Source organism: Macaca mulatta, chromosome 9 (assembly GCF_049350105.2).
Source record: "Macaca mulatta isolate MMU2019108-1 chromosome 9, T2T-MMU8v2.0, whole genome shotgun sequence".
Classification (NCBI taxonomy): domain Eukaryota; kingdom Metazoa; phylum Chordata; class Mammalia; order Primates; family Cercopithecidae; genus Macaca; species Macaca mulatta.
Genome location: NC_133414.1, coordinates 78,903,680 through 78,921,183, shown reverse-complemented (window position 1 = coordinate 78,921,183; position 17,504 = coordinate 78,903,680). Strand labels below are relative to the sequence as shown.

Below are 17,504 nucleotides of genomic sequence, written 5' to 3'. Positions count from 1 at the left end.
AGCGGCAGCATCTCCCAGGCCACAGCCCTGGATTGGACTGGGTTACAGCCCTCACAGCAGTGTGGTGGGATTCTGCCTCTTCCACAGCTCTGTTCCGCCACCTACTCCTCACTTCCAGGATTCTGGCTGGGGTGAGGAGAGTGAGAGTGCTTGGGGCAGTGGCGGGGGTGAGTTGTCTGGGGGGGACCACAAAGCAGTCTTGGGTGATCTGCTCCATTCTTTCTCTCATCTTCCAGAGAAACTCTTTCAGAGGTACCCGGGGGGACCTCCACGAATTCTGTTGCTCGGCTCCTTAACTCTTGGTTGGACTGAGGTGTCGGCAGGTTCTGGAGGGTGGATCAGGTTTGCTAGAGCCCTGCTCCCCAGTTGGCTTGACTGCCAGCTTCAGCTGACATCCATTCATTTGTTCGGAGCTGGGTGCTGTGCTACCTCCGTGGGCCCTCCGTGGGGCTAGGTATTGGGTGGGGTGGGGTGGGAGTCAGGGTTCTTGTGGTTACAGGTGACAGACCCAGCTCACACTAGCTGAAACCAAAGAGGGGTCTATTGGCTGGGAGCTGCTGATGTGCCCACAGGTAGAAGCTGCGGGGCAGGAGCCCCAGGGACCACAGGACGAGGGCTTCAGGCTCCTTAGGGCACGGTCTCCTACTCTGCTGGCCCGTGCTTCTCAGAGGAGCCCAGCAGCAGATGGGCTTTCTCCCCATGATGGGAAATGGGAACACCCCAGGTGCTCACACTTAGGACCCAAATGCCAGAAGGCTCTTTCTTGCCCTCCTAGGGAAGACTGACTAGGGTGGGACATGTGGCTATCGCTGTACTAATTGCTGTGTCTAGAAGGTTGGTTTGGGTCTGCTGGGCCACAGCTTGCCGCTGTGTATGGGGGTGAGGTGCAGCAGGACCTGTGCCCAGAAAGCAAGCAGCACAGCAGGCAGACAGGAAGAATGGCTTCCACAGTGGGGAGCACAAAAGGAAGAGAAAACACAGTCCCTGTCCTCTGAGCTTATACTGCTGTGAGTCCGCAGACCACTGCAAAAGATCTAATTGCAAGCCGGGTGCCATGACTCACACCTATAATCCCAGCACTTTGGGAGTCCAAGACAGGAGGATTGCTTGAGGGCAGGAGTTCAAGACCAGCCTGGGCATAGCAAGTCTCCATTTCTATAAAAAATTTAAAAAATTAGCCAGGCAAGGTGGTGCACAACTGTAGTCCCAGCTACTCAGGAGGTTGAGGTGGGAGGATGGCTGGAGCCCAGGAGGTCAAGGCTACAGTGAGCTGTGATTGTGCCACTGCACTCCACCCTGCCAACAGAGTAAGACCCTGTCTCTAGAATTAAAAAAAAAAAAAAAAAAAAAAGAATATCATTGTAGAAATTATTAGCATTGTTTTTGAGCAACCACTGGGAGGGAGCCAGACTCTTTGTAGACTCTACTCATTTACATAAGTCTCCCCATAACCCTACGAGAGGTCTGAGTAGCCTCCATGTCCTTACATAGAAAGTGGGGTACAGAGACAGGCTGTAACTTGCTAGTCTCCCATCTGGTAGGCCGCGGGGCTGGGATCTGAGCACCGCTGTGTCCACTCCAGAGCTCAGACTCTTCCCCAGGCCTGGTGCCAGCTGGTGCTGTCCGTGGCTGGTGACCCAGCTGTTATGGCAGAAAAGCGTTTCCCTACACTCTTATGTTCAGTTCTGGAGGGCTTGTGAGTTAAACTGAAAGAGACAGACTGGCAGGAGAAAAGAGTTGGTTTGCCAGTTCCTTGTATATAAGGTTACTCTATGATGAGTACCTCAAAGGGGTGGTGAAAACTGAGAGCTTGGCCAGGTGCAGTGGCTCATGCATGTAATCCCAGCACTTTGGGAGGCTGAGGCAGGCGGATCACCTAAGGTCAGGAGTTTGAGACCAGCCTGGCCAACATGTCAAAACCCCCTCTCTACTAAAAATACAAAAATTAGCTGGGTGTGGTGGTGTGTGCCTATAGTTCCAGCTGCTCAGGAGGCTGAGACAGGAGAATTGCTTGAACCCGGGAGGCGGAGGTTGCGGTGAGCCGAGATCGGGCCATTGCACTCCAGCCTGGACCACAGAGGGAGACTGCAGTCTCAAAAAAAAAAAAAAAAAAGAAAGAAAAGAAAGAAACAAACAAAACCTGGGGCTTATATTCTTAGCTTAATAGGGAGAGAAAGGGAGAAGGGAGAAAGGTTTCTTTAGGAAAGACAGGTGGGTCTTTAGGAGAACAGACGGGAGATGAAGTCTGTGATGTTTACTTAAGCCGGGTCAAGTGGTATTTCTGTCTTTATGACCATGAAATTCCCTTAAGGGGATTTCCAACAACCTCTTTCCCAGATGCTGCTGCTTTTAAGGGAAGCTGAGAGGGCTTCTTTCTGCATCTGTTGGCTTTCAGATGTCTTCAGCTTACACTGATCTGTATCCTAACGCTGGGGTTCCAAATGGGCCCTCACACAGGCTGGGAAAAGGACCCCCGGAGACGGAGTGCTTGCATGCACGTATGTCCTGAAGGGGCCGTGACCTGTGCCAGCTCCTACGGTCTCTGCTTGGTGAGGGGCTCCACATGCGTGGCTTCTGGGCACTGTGTGCCCTCAGCAAGGCCCGTCCCAGACCCACTGGGTGGCCTGGTCTGAGCCCCTGATAAGGGTTCTAAGAGAGTCAGCTCAAATGACGGGGGTGAGGGTGGAGGGGATGCTCTTTGGGGCTATGAGAAAAACAATGAAACCCACCTCTGAGGTGGAGAGCTGAAGGCAGCGAAGTTTGGAAGGTAGTGGGGAGAGTAGACGGGAGCTTGTTCCCCAGGCAGAATTTAGGAGTTTCCCTCGGAAACCGGAAGAGGTCTTTTGATGGGCTATAAGTCGAGACGTTTCTTTCCATCGAGCAAAGTGTACTTTTGAAACTTGGCATTCCAGGGCTGGCCTGGCCTGAAACGTGGTGCATTCAGAAGGGGCTGGGAAGCCCTCCAATCTGGAGCTATGAGACCACGTGGATGGTGGCAGAAGCGGGTGGGAAGTTCTCTCTGAGCCCTTGATGTTCATGATGTGGAGGCCAGCTGCCTACCTATCCTCCTTCCCTGGTGTTCCCCCGATGTCCCCAGGACTTTACTGTTGGAGGAAGGGAGGTTCAGTGACCCATTCTAATCTTCTTGGCCAAATTAACACGTTCTGACTTTTGACCCTTGACCTCTGACTCATGCATGACTCAAAGCTGTGGCCGGGGAACTTTGTCAGCTTCCACTGAAGACGGGGCCACGAGCGGGCCACGAGGGCCTGCCTTGGAGACTGCTGTTTGGATAGTCTTGTTCCTACCTTCCCTCTCCCCACAGCCTGTCAGAAAGTGGGTGAGGAGAGTAATGATCTTCTCAGAAGTTCTGGAAGGCCGTTAGAGGCTGGGTCTTCTGCTCACTGCTGGGTTGCCCTGTGAATGTGGGAACAGACAGGGCCTGGGATGGGTGAGGGGCACAGTTGAGGCAGAGCTTCCTCTGAGGGGAGCCCAGTTCCTCTTGGGGAGAGAGGCTCACAGCATTGAGATGGACTGTGGCTTAAAGGAGCCGTGACGGTGCAAACCTGCTGCTGCCATCACGGGTATGTGGGCGGTATGGGGTTCAGGCTTCCCCTGAACAGGTGCAGAGGACGGACAGCCAAACTTCCCAGCAAGGGAAGGTGAGCAGATGGGGACCGACAGTCTGCCTCCCTGGGGACCAGCAGCTCATCCTGTCCATTGTGTGGGAGCTTTTATTCGGCTAGGATGCTTGATGCTTGAATACCCTTAGGGGATTTCCATGGGGCCAGTAATAACAGCTTGCCTTTGCATTCCCCTTGGAGCACCTGTCTGCTGTGACCATTTCTGATCCTGATTTCCGGGGCCAGGTCTGGCCCGGCGGGACCAGAGAGAGGAGATCTAGTTCCTGGGATGGATAGTCCCATTGTGCTCTTAACCCAGGGAGGAGGGGGCAGAAGCCATTAGTGAAGCACCCAAAGTTATCTGACGAGGCCCTGGGCACTGCTGTCAGCGGCAGCTGGAGGGACAGTCCGGGTGGCCCTGCCTTCCGTGTGTCTTTTGCATTGACCTGGGGAGATGCTGTGGATATTCCTGCAGCTTCAGATGATGTGACCAGGCTCCCCCCTCAACCTTTGCGCACACGCTGCTGGGTGCTGTCATTCTCTGTGCCTGTTTCCCCATCTATACTGGGTCATCTTCCTTAAGACTTCTTCAAATCTCAGGACTAGAGAACCATTGGAGCACTTTGAAGCATAAAGGGGTAGTTGTTTTCAGCATTTAGTGAGCACCGGTTGTGTACCTTGTATCACAGACAGAGGCTCCCGTCCTAGAAGTTTTGGTCTGACTGCAAAAACAAGCCTTAGTCCTGTGGAATAATCAGGGAACCATGGAGAATGGTACCAGTACCAAGGAGCTTAGAGGGGATACTGTCCCCGTGGGGTTGTGGAGAGAGGAGGGGTGTCTACAGGGGCTCATTGCTGAGCCTGCCTTGAGGGAGAGGGCAATTCGGAGAGAGGAGGGCATGCAGATAGGGTGGCAGATAGCACAGCAGGGTTGTGGGGGCAGGGTTGATGAAGGAGACCCAGGTGTGTGGTGACAGGTGACAGAAGCCTGCAGAGACCTCCCTGGCACCCAGGTGTGGCGGGATAACTGGGGAGGCAGCAGCGTGGACTGTGGCGTAAAGAAGAGGCATGAGAACAGCTCCCCATGGTGGCATCCAAGGTGGATCTGCCCATTCCCAGGGCCCTCTCCTGGCCCAGGGGTGATGGACCAGTTCTCTGGGGCGAGGACCCCTTTGGACATGGGGAGATGGGGGAACCTCCTAGGGCCTGGAGCTGGAGCACAGGGAGGGTGAGAAGAGAGACAGAGAGGCCCTTTCATCATTTCCTCCCAGCCAGGTTGTAGCCAGAAGCTTCCAGTCTCTGTTTCCTGTAGGAACCCTCTTGGCAGCCAACCTGTCTGGATGATAGGTGCCTGATCCACCTCCACCCCCTGCCCGGCTCCTCCTGACTGACAATACATAGATGTTGGGGTGGTTGCCGGGACAACACTGGCTAGCAGCTCTGCCAATGGTAGGGTCCTACCAGCTCTGACCTGCCTCAGAGCCCGTTTCTGAGCCTGGGGCCTGCTCAGATGGACTGTGTAGAAGAGCTCGCTTCCCCTTTTAGACCTGGGAGGTTTTGGCGCAGTTGGCTGTCAGATCAGGGCCTTGGCGGCCTCAGCCTGGAAGGGTGGCATTTTGTTTACCCTTGACAAGCGTTACACATCCATCATAAAGGCTGGTTTGGAACACCACAAAAACTGCTTTCCTGCTGATGGAGAGTATGGCTTTGCCAGACATTCTCCTTCTGGGTAGATGAATCTCTAAGGAGCTTATTCTCCTTGACACTGGAAGCAGACAATCCTCTTCTTCCCTCTCTTTTTGGTCTTTTTCTCTTCTCTTATGTCTGTTCCCCAAAACTGCTTTTGCTAAAAGTAAAAAAACTCATTCACTGTAAAGCAGTAGTTCTTTTTAAAGTTTATTTTATTTATTATATTTAAAAGTTATTTTATTTTATTTTTTTGAGATGGAGTCTCACTCTGTTGCCCAGGCTGGAGTGCAGTGGTGCAATCTCGGCTGACTGCAACCTTTGTCTCCTGGGTTCAAGCAATTCTCCTGCCTCAGCCTCCCGAGTAGCTGGGATTACAGGCATGCCACCACACCCAGGTAATTTTTGTATTTTTAGTAGTGATGGGGATTCGCTACGTTGGCCAGGCTGGTCCCGAACACCTGACCTCAAGTGATCTGCTCACCTCAGCCTCCCAAAGTGCTAGGATTACAGGTGTCAGCCAAGGTGCCCAGCCTTTTTTTTTTTTTTTTTCTTTTAAAGACAGGGTCTTGCTTTGTTACCCAGGCTGAAGCACAGTGGTGCAGTCATGGCTCACTGCAGCCTCAACCTACTGGGCTTAAGGGATCCTCCTGACTCAGCCTCCCAAGCACCACAGGTGCATGCCACCATGCTTGGCTAATTTTCTTTCTTTTTTTTTTTTTTAATTTTTAGTAGAGACAGGGTCTTACTATATTACCCAGGCTGGTCTTGAACTCCTGGCCTCAAGCAATCCTCCTGCCTTGGCCTCCCAGAGTGCTAGGATTACAGCTGTGAGCCATGGCGCCCACCCAAGCAGTAGTTCTTAACCAGGGACATTTGGTAATATCTGGAGCTATTTTTTGATTGTCACAGCTAGAGGGGATGGGGTGCTACTGGCATCTAGTTGGTAGAGGCCAGGGATTCTGCTAAACATCTTAAAATGCACAGAACAGCTCCCCCAACTGAGCTCATCCACGTCAAATTGTCCACAGTGGCCAGATTGAGACCCCCTGACCTATGGTATTAGTTCCAATTGTCACACACAGGAATTTTCAAAGCAAACCCTCTGGGCAGAGAATGATGTGCATCACAGAAGGAGGAGTGCTGGGAATCTTGGTGCGAGAGATATGTGATGTGAGCACCCTTCCTGCGAAGAGAGTTTTATGGTTCACACAGCACTTTTGCTTTCATGGACAGCATCTCACTCCACACATACACACACACACACACACACACACACTTTTTAGAGGTAGGGTCTTGCTTTGTCATCCAGGCTGGAGTGCAGTGGTGTGACCATGGCTCACTGTAGCCTCGACCTCCTGGACTCAAGTGATCCTCTTGCCTCAGCCTCCCAAGTAGCTACAGGCATGGCTGATTGTACCCAGCTAATTTTTAATTTAAAAATATAGATATATATAGACAGGGTCTCACTATGTTGCTTAGGATGGTTTTGAATTCCTGAGCTCAAACAGTCCTCCTGCCTCAGCCTCCCAAAGCGCTGGTATTATAGGCCTGAGCCATTGTGCCTGGCTGAAATAAGTTTTAAACTAATGGATGCTGTTGATCGAGCACATGCTGTGGGCCAGGCCTGGTTTCAAAGCCTTGACGTCTGTTTTTCCCTCTATCCTCCTGCCTCGGCAAGCTGTTTCCTCCACACCCACAGATGAGCAGAGTCAAGCTCCAAGAGGTAAGACCATGCAGTGGTGAGAAGCAGCAGAGCTCAACCTTCCCAGGCCTCCACACTGCCTCTATTTACATACAGGCTGCCAGCCTGGGACGTCAAGGCTGCTGCGTTTCACAAATAGGTTGTGGGGGATAAATGCTGAGCACTGTGGGCTTGTGAAAGAGACTCTGTTGGGCTGGGTGGGTCCATCCCTGTGCACCCTGGAGCCACTCTGTACACGCAGCCTGGGCATGAGGTGGGCTGAGCAGCCGGATCTCTGGAGCACCACCCAGACCAGCCTGCAGGCTCCAGGGAGCTCCAGAGACAGCCACCCCTTTAAGAGGTGTGCCGATTAAAAGGCAGCTAAAAGCGCTCACTTGGAACCCACACCAGCCCTTTAAAATATAGAGCATGATCATGAGCTTAGCAGAGAGGGGAGATGGAGCAGCTGAGCCTGCAGCAACTGAGAAAGAAGTCAGGAGACTCAGCGCTCTCCTTCCACTCCCCTGAGAGCAGCCTCATCCTCCAGACCTCATTAAACACCTCCCTAGTGACCTCGGAGGCAGGTCCGTGGCATAAAATCATGGGGAATCTGACCGTCATGGAGTCTTAGATTTGATGAAATATGGTACACATGTGAACTTGTCCGTGTGTGCACACCTGAGCATGGCATCTTGGTGAGGTCTTAGTGTCCCAACCCGAGGTAAACCAGACCCAGCTCTGCCTACTGTGAGGGTCAGCCCTGGAGGGCTGGGGAAGGCAGAGAGCTCAGACCACAGGTAGTAGTATATTGCTGTTAAACATCCACATACATGCACATGTGTACACACATACAACACAGGTACCCACACACATGCACATGTGTATACACATATAATATGGGTACCCACACACATGCATATACCTGTACCGTGTTTAATCACCCACATGTGTAACACAGGTGTGCTTGTATAGATACATGCACCCATGTGTACCACACCAAATTAGATGTGTGCACACAGACAAATTCACATGTGTACCATATTTCATCAAATCTAAGACCACACTGATGGTCAGATACCCCATTATTTTATGTCCTTAAGAACGAAAAAGTGTTACCAATGAAATTCTGTTCATCTCTTAGCACTGTAGACTTATTAGAAGAGAGCTTTTTTTTTTTTCTTTTTTTTTTTTGAGATGGAATCTTGCTCTGTCACCCAGGCTGGAGTGCAGTGGTGGGATCTCAGCTCACCACAACCTCTGCCTCCCAGGTTCAAGTGACTCTCCTGCCCTAGCCTCCTGAGGAGCTGGGATTATAGCTGCATGTCACCATGCCCGGCTAATTTTTCTATTTTTGGTAGAGACAGGGTTTCACCATGTTGGTCAGGGTGGTCTCAAACTCCTGACCTTGTGATCCGCCTGCCTCGGCTTCCCAAAGTACTGGGATTACAGGTGTGAGTCACTGTACCCAGCTACAAGAGAGCTTTTAACCTCAGTTAGACTTAGGTCTTTATCATATGTTACTCTTTTTTTTTTTTTTTTTTTTTTGAGACGGAGTCTTGCTCTGTCGCCTAGGCTGGAGTGCAGTGGCGCGATCTCGGCTCACTGCAAGCTCCGCCTCCCAGTTTCACACCATTCTCTTGCCTCAGCCTCCCAAGTAGCTGGGACTACAGGTGCCTGCCACCATGCCAGGCTAATTTTTTTTTTGTATTTGTAGAGAGATGGGGTTTCACCGTGTTAGCCAGGATGGTCTCAATCTCCTGACCTCGTGATCCACCTGCCTCGGCCTCTCAAAGTGCTGGGATTAAAGGCATGAGCCACCATGCCTGGCCTATCATATGTTACTCTTGTATACACACAGATAAGGCAACATGAACAGGTGAGGAGTTCCCCTAACTTCTTCACATTCAGAGCAGTGCCCTTGCAGGTTATGTTCCGGCATCATCCTCAGTGTATGACGTTTCCATGCAGCATTGTCCTGCCTGCCATGGAGAGCAGGGGTGGTGCCACCTGAGGGCTCCACCGGCATCCCTGGATTTTCACAGAACCTACGGACAGCATCCTGTGGATTTGATGCTGGAGCCATATCGATTTTACTGCAAGGTGTCGATGGGACGTTTTCAGACAACACCCAGGATTCACATTCCTGCCTCTGATGGTTTGTTACCTGAAATGATGAGGGCTGTGGTTGTGAAGCCACCAGGAATGACAGAGGCTCTTGCTTGCACTGGCAGTGACAGTCACACCTGGGCTGCCTCCTGGCCAACAGTGATTGTAAACGTGAAAAAGAGGAGCCTGTTGGACTCAATGGGATGCAGCATGTGTCTCGGGGATGCTGGGGGCTGGAGCACGTGGTCTGCAGAGTCACCTTGTGCCTTGTTAGAAGGGCCAGGGTTGTGCGCCAAAGGGCTGGTCCAGGGCCTGAGACTCCATGTTGCTGTCGTCTCCTGAGGACTGAGAAAGGACAGGAGGGGTCATTGTGGCCGTTCCTCTGTCTTCAAGCAATGGTGCTCACATCTGCCCAGGTTCAGAGGCAGTAAGTGATCAGGGAAGGCGCATGAGCAGGTGAGGTTTTCTGAGGCCTGGGCTTGTCTTCTGACCATGATTGCTGTCCTCGGGCAAGCTTCTGTGTACCTTTGGGCCTGCCTGTATCCCTGAAAACAGGGATAGCATACCCTTCTCCTCAGAGGTCCTTGGAGAAACGTCTGACACTGGGACTAGGGCGGGGAATATGCAAGATGACCCCGGAGCATCTCCTAGAGCCAGAAAGTAACGAAGTGTTAAAACATAAACCCCAAATCCCCAAACCATGGGGGTGTGTTTACGGGACACAGGAGCCAACTCAAAGAGCTCTCAACCACCAAAGCTAGGACAATTTGAGCCACAAAACAAATCACAGAGAATTATAGCCCAAGGTGTAAAATAGATAAAAGTCCATACTGATAACATAAATGATGGAATAAATAAACAAAGAAGGGACAAATCACCCATGCAGAGTAATTCCAGTTTATTCACGTCCGTCTTCAAGGAGGTGGATTTTAACTCCTCACTCCCTAGATGTGGCCCGCACGTAGTGACTTTCTTTAAAAGAATTCAGTCTGGAAATCAGGGAGCAGAGGGTAACTCTCAGTGAAGAAACCTGACAAACACTCCGTCAGCCGGGTGATGAAGGCCAACAGCAACAGTGATGAGTCGTGCTGATATCATGCATCCTTGGCATGGCCTGATGAGGATGCACCTTACCCCTGTGGGCTTCCTCCCCTGTAGCCCCCATCTAACCATGAGAAAACCATCAGACATACCCTAATTGAAGGACACAAAATACCTGCTCAGTGCTTCTTAAGACTTAAAGTCATCAAAAACCAGAAGGCGGGAGAACCTGTCACAGAGAAGAAACAGAGCAGAGGGGCTAAGGAGACAGGAAGATTAAATGGAATGTGACACCCTGGATGGGACCAGGACATTTGGGGGAAACTAGAAAAATCTGAATAAAATGTAGACTTTAGTTAATAACAGTATGTCAATATTGGTTCATTAACAGTGACAAGGCCGGGCGCGGTGGCTCAAGCCTGTAATCCCAGCACTTTGGGAGGCCGAGGCGGGCGGATCACGAGGTCAGGAGATCAAGACCATCCTGGCTAACACGGTGAAACCCCGTCTCTACTAAAAACACAAAAAGAAATTAGCCGGGCGTGGTGGCGGGCGCCTGTAGTCCCAGCTACTCCGGAGGCTGAGGCAGGAGAATGGCGTGAACCCGGGAGGTGGAGCTTGCAGTGAGCCCAGATCGCGCCACTGCACTCCAGTCTGGGCGACAGAGCGAGACTCCGTCTCAAAAAAAAAAAAAAAAAAAAAAAAAAACAGTGACAAACATACCATAGTAATGGAAGATGTTAACATTTGGAATAAATTGGGTGTGGGGAGTTTCTGTACTATCTTTGCAACTTGTAGCTGAATCTAAAGTTATTTTAAAATAAAGTTTATTTTTAGAATAATAGGAATTCCAGGCCGTTCACCATGAGGATTCAGTAAAGTGATGTGGGGAGGCGCTTGTGGGCTGTGCCAGCCATTAGTGGCGATGAGACCACACCGTTCCGCTTCTGTTTGAGTGCGGGTGGGCTTAATACCCCCAGGGTCTTTTTCAGCACTGGCCTCCACCTCTCCCTGTTTAAGACCTGCCTGAGCCTGGCTGCCAAGCGGTGGGTGGACCTTTTACAGCCTTCTTGAGTTGTAAACTCTCCTCATTCTCTCTCCTGGGCCAGACAAAGCCCACCCCAGCCACCCTGCCACAGAAACTGGTTCTGGACAGCAGCTGAATGTAGTGGCTAAGGAAGGGGGCCTGAGAGTCACAAAGATCTGAGTTCAACTCTTGGCATTCTCACTTCTAGCTGCGTGGCCTTGGGCAAGTTACTTACCCTCTCTGAACCTTGGATGTCTTGCCTATGAGACGGGAATAATTCCTCTCTCCATAAGGTGGTTGTGAGGTTGTATGCCAAGCCCTCGGCACAGTGCCTGGCACACAGTAGGTGCTTGGGGAGTAGAGGTGCCTCCCTCCCTCTGATCCCAGTACCCTCTACCATCTTCTCTTGTGCTGCTTTTTCTCCCCTTGGCCAGAGAGAGTCCTGACCTTTGCTTGTTTTTCTGGTACATACCCAGTGGTTATCTCAGGTCAATATGTGGTACTGAATCCTAATGCAGGGGTCCTGGCAGAGGTGACTTTGAACTTGGCGCAGAGGTGAGAAGCAGAGAAGCTGGACACACTCTCTGTTCTGCCCTGTGAGTGTGCCTCATAGCCATCCTGCCTCATGCCCAACCATGGGAAGCGATCTGTGATCTCCCCTGAGCTAGCTCCCTGGCCTCACCTCTGGCTTTGGGAGGCAGCCATGGAGGGCCAAGGCAGACAGGGCCAGGCCCTGGGTGCACAGCCAGGCTGGAGGCTGTCAGCGAGCCGCCTGTGCGTGTTCCAGAGCAGCTGGGGTCCTGGCTGTGGTGCTATGTGTCACATGGTCTCTGCAGTTCTACCAGACACGGCAGCCTTGTCCAGCCACCTCCTTGGCCCATGCAAAGCCTCAGGCAGCTTGAGCCAAATCAAAGATGCTGAGGTCCCTACTCAAGGGCTGGGGATGGCAGGGGTGTGTGCAGATGAGCATACCAGGGCCCCAGAGGACTGGAACAGGGGACTTGGAATGGAAGGGCTAACTCCACCTTTTTTTAATGGGGGAGAAAGGGAATAAAATAAAAGCAGTTTATTTTTATCATCCTTATTTAGTATAAGAAAAGACCCAACTGTTTCTCATTGCCGAGCTCCTTTTCTATCACAGCCTCAAAACTCTTCACTTCTCCTTGTGCTTTAGGCTTCCTTTTTGGGATCATTTTCCGTCTTCCCTGACATTCCTTTAGTGGGGTCTGTGTAACAGTGTTTGTTTATCTGATAATGTCTTCATTTCACCATGGTCCTTAAAAGATGGTTTTGTGATTTCAGGATTCTAGATTGATGGTTTCTTTATCTTGGTGCTTAGATGGTGCTAATTCAGGTTTTCCATTTGGTAAGTGATCTCTATTTTCTTTGACAGAGGTGTACTTCGAGGGAAGTCCATAAGAGACTGAGATCACTGTCTGTCCCCAGGAAGGGAGCAGACATGCTCAGTGAAACTTCCAGCAGGAGACTGAAGGCCAGCAGAGGACGTGGGTGGGAAGGCTGAACAGGGCTCCTGCCCCAGGGAACTTTCCAATGATGAAAAGCTCCCCGCTACTGGGCACATGTGAGCGCTGGCTGGGAAGAAATTCCCTGTCAGATGGAGGGGGATGGCTTAGCCTGTTTGGGCTGCTGTAACGAAATATCCTAAGTGAGTAGCATAGAAACAATAGAAATTTATTTCTCACAGTTCTGAAGGCTGGGAAGTCCAAGATCAGGACACCAGCAGATTTGGTGACTGGTGAGAGCCCACCCACTTTCTGGTTCATAGATGGTGCCTTCTCACTGTGTCCTCACATGGTAGAAGGAGTGAGGGGGTCTCTCAGGGGCTTCTTTTATAAGGACACTAATCCCATTCAGGAGGGCTCTGCCTTTATGACTTAATTACCCCCTAATGCCCTGTCTTCCAATACCATTCCCTTGGGAGTTGGATGTCAACATATGAATTTTGGGGCAACACCAACATTCAGACCAAAGCAGTTGACTTTAGTTATCTTGGTTGCCAGTGACCCTGGAGTTCTCTTGGTGGCTTCACGTGGCTCTTGCCTTCCTCTCCCCTGCTGCAAGCCTCTGCCCCTCTCCTTTTAAGGGCCCACAGCCTTCTTGGTCCAGGGATCATTCCAGCTCCTCCACTGAGACTTCCCTGAGCCCTCCTGCCCAGACACTGTTTCCCTTTTCTCTAGATCCTGGAGCCGGGTGGTGGGGGTGGGGGGCTTGTGCTGCAGACCTCAGAACACCAGACACCTGAAGCCCTTGGTTTCAAGTTGCTTCTTAGTGGTATCTCCAGATGGGCTGTCCCTTTCTGTTTACATAGCATTTGCATCTAGGCCAGTTACCAGGGAGTGGGAGGTGGCATCAGGGGCCCTCACCCCACATTCTGCCAGTGTTGGACAGTTGAGCTGTGATTCTATCTCCTGCTTAGAGAGGCAGCAGCCCCCTGCCCAGTCCCGCTCTAAGGACCTCTCAACGTCCTGAGCTGGAGATGGCAGCTATTGGAGCAAGGGTCATTGGAGGCTTTGATGAGTGGGTTTGGCCTATTGAGTGAGGTACAGAAATGAGTAATATGGAAGGATTCTGGCAGCAATTCACATGGTCTGCCCTACAGGAGAGACACGTGGAGGAAGGCAGCAGCCCTGGGCATTTCCAGATGCCCAGAGGCCCAGCAGATGCCCCCGCTGAATGTCCCAGTGACTCCTTTCTTCTCCTGCTCCCGGGATAACCGATGGGTTTACATATGTATGCGTGGGGCACAGATGGGGCTGTGCAGAGCGTGCATTGCCTGTGATCTTGTCCTTAGTCTGCTTATAGTGCACTCAGGGAGGTCTGCGACACAGACCCACCCCAGCACAGAAGGAAGGCCGTGATCCAGTGTTGGAGGGGCTGGGAAGTAAGGATTACTTAAGGGTCACCCTACTGCAGATTCATGATCATCTCAGCAATCAGCAAAGACTCCTTAGTTTAGAATTCCACCAGGGAGCCTATGTGTGTGTGTGACTGATTGAGTGCCCCCCACTCCACCCTGAAGTCCCTCCTAGGATAAGTCTAGGGTGTGTGGATTGAGGAGGACATTGTCTCTATGCATGGGAGCACTTTACTCCCACTGGGGAGGGGAAGAGGTTGGTAAGGAAGCCCTGCTGCTCGCTGGACTATCGTCATTTCTTGTGATGGGCATTGGCATTGTTCCTTGTGGTGGGGTGTTGGCGGGGAGCTGCTTTCCCATAGCAGCTGCTGGTCTTTGGTCTTGCTACTCAATTGGATCCAGATATGGGTGCCAGGAAGGCCTGTGGCAGAAGCCTGACGCTGGCTGCTGTGAATTCCGTCCATTCATGAACTGGGGCAGCTGCCAGTTCTGGGCACTGCGGAAAGTGGCTTGGGACTGGGGATCGGTGATGCATGTAGCTTCTGCTGCCCACAGTTTGCCCACAAAGCGTACGTCTCCTGATCCCCTCCTGGCTCACCCCCTGCCATGGGACTCTCACGCCTGTATGGTTGGAAGTGCTATTCCTCTTCTCCATTTGGTGGACAATGGTTGCTTTGTGGGTTGTAGGTTGATCACTTTGCTTGTGAATGGAAAGGAATTGATGGCTGAAGGGCATGCGGAGATGGAAGTAGTGAGAGCAAGACTATGCAAGGAGCTCTGGTCCAGCTCCTAGGAAGCCATATGGGCAAGAGGCAGAGGCTGGGTTCCACTTCTGCCGGCATTGCATCCCTGACTGCGCCGGCAGCATTGCATCCCTTACTGGGCTGGTGGCATCGCATCCCTGACGGCGGCAGTGGCATTTTTTTGTAGAGACAGGGTCTCGCTATGTTGTCCAGGCTGGTTTCAAAGTCTTGGCTTCAAGTGATCCTCCTACCTTGGCCTCCTAAAGCACTAGGATTACAGTCATGAGCCACTGCGCCTATGCCCAGTCGAGATTAAGCTTTTAAATGTATTGAATAATGTTCTATGAAACAAGCAACATAGAAACAGTATATTCAGTATGATTCCAATTTTGTAAAATAAGATGCATGCATGTACACACGTGGCAGGATACAGGTTAACTGTGGTTATTATATATCTGTCTAATAGTAGTGTTGGTGATTTCATTTTCTTCTTTTTTTGTAGTTTTCAACTTTTGTTTCTAGTTAAGGTGTTTTGTATTCATAAACAAGGTTATTTAAAACAAAAAAGCTGGAGTATCCAATGGGACCACTCGGGTGAGCTCCCTGTCCTTGGGGGTGGACAAGCAGAGGCCGAGAGTCCACCTCACGGACACTGTTCAGGAGCTTCCTGGCGGAGGAGTGCGAAGGGCTGGAGTCTTTGATGAGCTGCGCAGGACACTGCCCCACAGTCCCGGGCCTGTGAGAGAAAGGAATTGTCTAGAGCAGTGCTCCTCAAACTTGCCTGTGCCTGCCAGTCAGCTGGGGATCTTGTTCAATTGCAGATCCTTATTCAGGAGGCCTGGGGTGGGGCTCAAGGCTCTGCATTTCTCACAAGCTCCCAGGTGCTGCTGCTGCTCCAAGGCCCTGGAGTTTGTCTCCTGGAGGAGTGTCCACTGCTGCCTCCCCAGGGCCAGGGCACTGTAGGGCAGACATTATGCCAGTGGCAACTGGAAAGGTACACAGGGATATTAGGGCGAGTGGCCTGGGGTTCCCTGAGCCAGGTGACGTGTCTGGAAGAGGCTCTCCAGACGTGGAAAGATGAGTCTTGGTCAGAGTTGCTGAGTTTGAGACCAGGCCCTCTACACTGTGGCTTTGTGGAAAGAGCTCAGGGTTGGGATTACATGGTCTGGGATGTGAATCCCAGTTCTGCAGCTTGTTAGCAGCATGTCCTTGGGCAGGTCATTTTGCCCCCTCAGCCTGAGTTTCTTTATCTGTAAAGTAGGGATAGGTATCTTGCCTGATAAGGTCATGGTGGGGATACCGTATGTTAGGCACCTGCCCAAGTACCTGGCACACAGTAGGCCTGTGATGAATGTTTCCTTCCCTTAAACTGTATTTTCTTCTTGCAGGTAGATGAGATTTACCACGATGAGTCGCTGGGGGTTCATATAAATATTGCCCTCGTCCGCTTGATCATGGTTGGCTACCGACAGGTAAACTACCTTGTCAGCAGAAGGGTTGTGGAGCCAGAGTGTTGGACCAGCGATAGTGTGGGCTGGAGGGACAAGCATCCAGGAAACTTTGTCTCCAGAATCAGAACCTGAGGCTATTAGAATTGTGGCTTCAGGGGTGGAGCTTTTGGAGGTGGTAAGCAGTGATTGATGGCTTCCTACAATCTGAGAAACTGATAATTCCACACCTTTATCACCGGGAGATCCCTCTTCTTGGGGAAATTGGGGCTTACAGTGGGGTGGCCATCGAGACAAGTCATGTTCTAGTTGAGCCCTGGTGCCCTGTGCTCTGCAATCTTAGACCACCAGTCACTTATTATTAAATGGGTGTAGCAACCAAACTTTCCTGTAAGAGCTATTATGAAGATTAAATAAAACAATGAACTCAAAGTATAGAGGAAATTCTCAGAACAGCAGCCGCCTTGCAGGTTAGTTGAGGGGATTGGAAATTGTGTGTGTGAAGTTCCCAGCAGAAATGCATCTCAGCATGGTTCTTGAACCATGGCACGTGAATGTCCCCGAAAGCAGGCAGGGCTGTGTGCCGGCAGCAGCTGAGTGGGGACAGCTGGTGATCTTGGGGTGGGTCCTGCAGTCCTCTGGGCCTTAGCATTCCCATCTGTAAGTGGGAGGAGAGAGGCCTACTGTGTCCAGGGCCCTGACCCTCCATGTGGCTGTTGGTGCTCTCCCGGCCCCTGCAGTCCCTGAGCCTGATCGAGCGCGGGAACCCCTCACGCAGCCTGGAGCAGGTGTGTCGCTGGGCACACTCCCAGCAGCGCCAGGACCCCGGCCACGCTGAGCACCATGACCACGTTGTCTTCCTCACCCGGCAGGACTTTGGGCCCTCAGGTATGCAAGGTACTGTATTTGCCATGGTCAGGTGTGTGCAGCTTGCAGGGCAGACAGAGGCTGGGCCTGGAGGCAGATGGGCTCTCCCTGGGGCCCACCACACGGAGATTTGAAGGGACAGGACCTGGACAGCCAGGGGTGAGCTTTGCAATGGTTTATTGGGGACCATGGGAAGTACAGAGGTCCCTACTCTGGTCCCCGATATTTTGGTGGAGGCTGCAGGCAGCTGTGAGTGGTCAGGCCCTGGGTCCTGTGCTTAATGTCCCAGAGCCTGGCTGCTGGAAGACCCTCCATAGGCTTCAAGATGCTTCTCCCCACACTATGTCCTTCTGTCCTCATTGCAGACTGTGGGACACCTAGGATGGGCCTTGTGTAGGCTGCAG

At 51.7% G+C, this 17,504-nt stretch overlaps 1 protein-coding gene across 2 annotated transcripts in view; it reads left to right on the top strand.

Moving 5' to 3' along the window:
- ADAMTS14 (ADAM metallopeptidase with thrombospondin type 1 motif 14) overlaps nucleotides 1–17,504 on the top strand; it is a 91,003-nt gene that overhangs the window by 40,970 nt on the left and 32,529 nt on the right. Inside the window, exons 5-6 of one of the 2 annotated variants that reach the window (XM_001107840.5) lie at nucleotides 16,174–16,257; nucleotides 16,974–17,121. In XM_001107840.5, coding sequence (XP_001107840.2) covers nucleotides 16,174–16,257; nucleotides 16,974–17,121 — 232 coding nt within the window. Of the gene's footprint in view, nucleotides 1–16,173; nucleotides 16,258–16,973; nucleotides 17,131–17,504 lie in introns of both variants that reach the window. The other variant, XM_015147451.3, reaches the window with a different exon arrangement.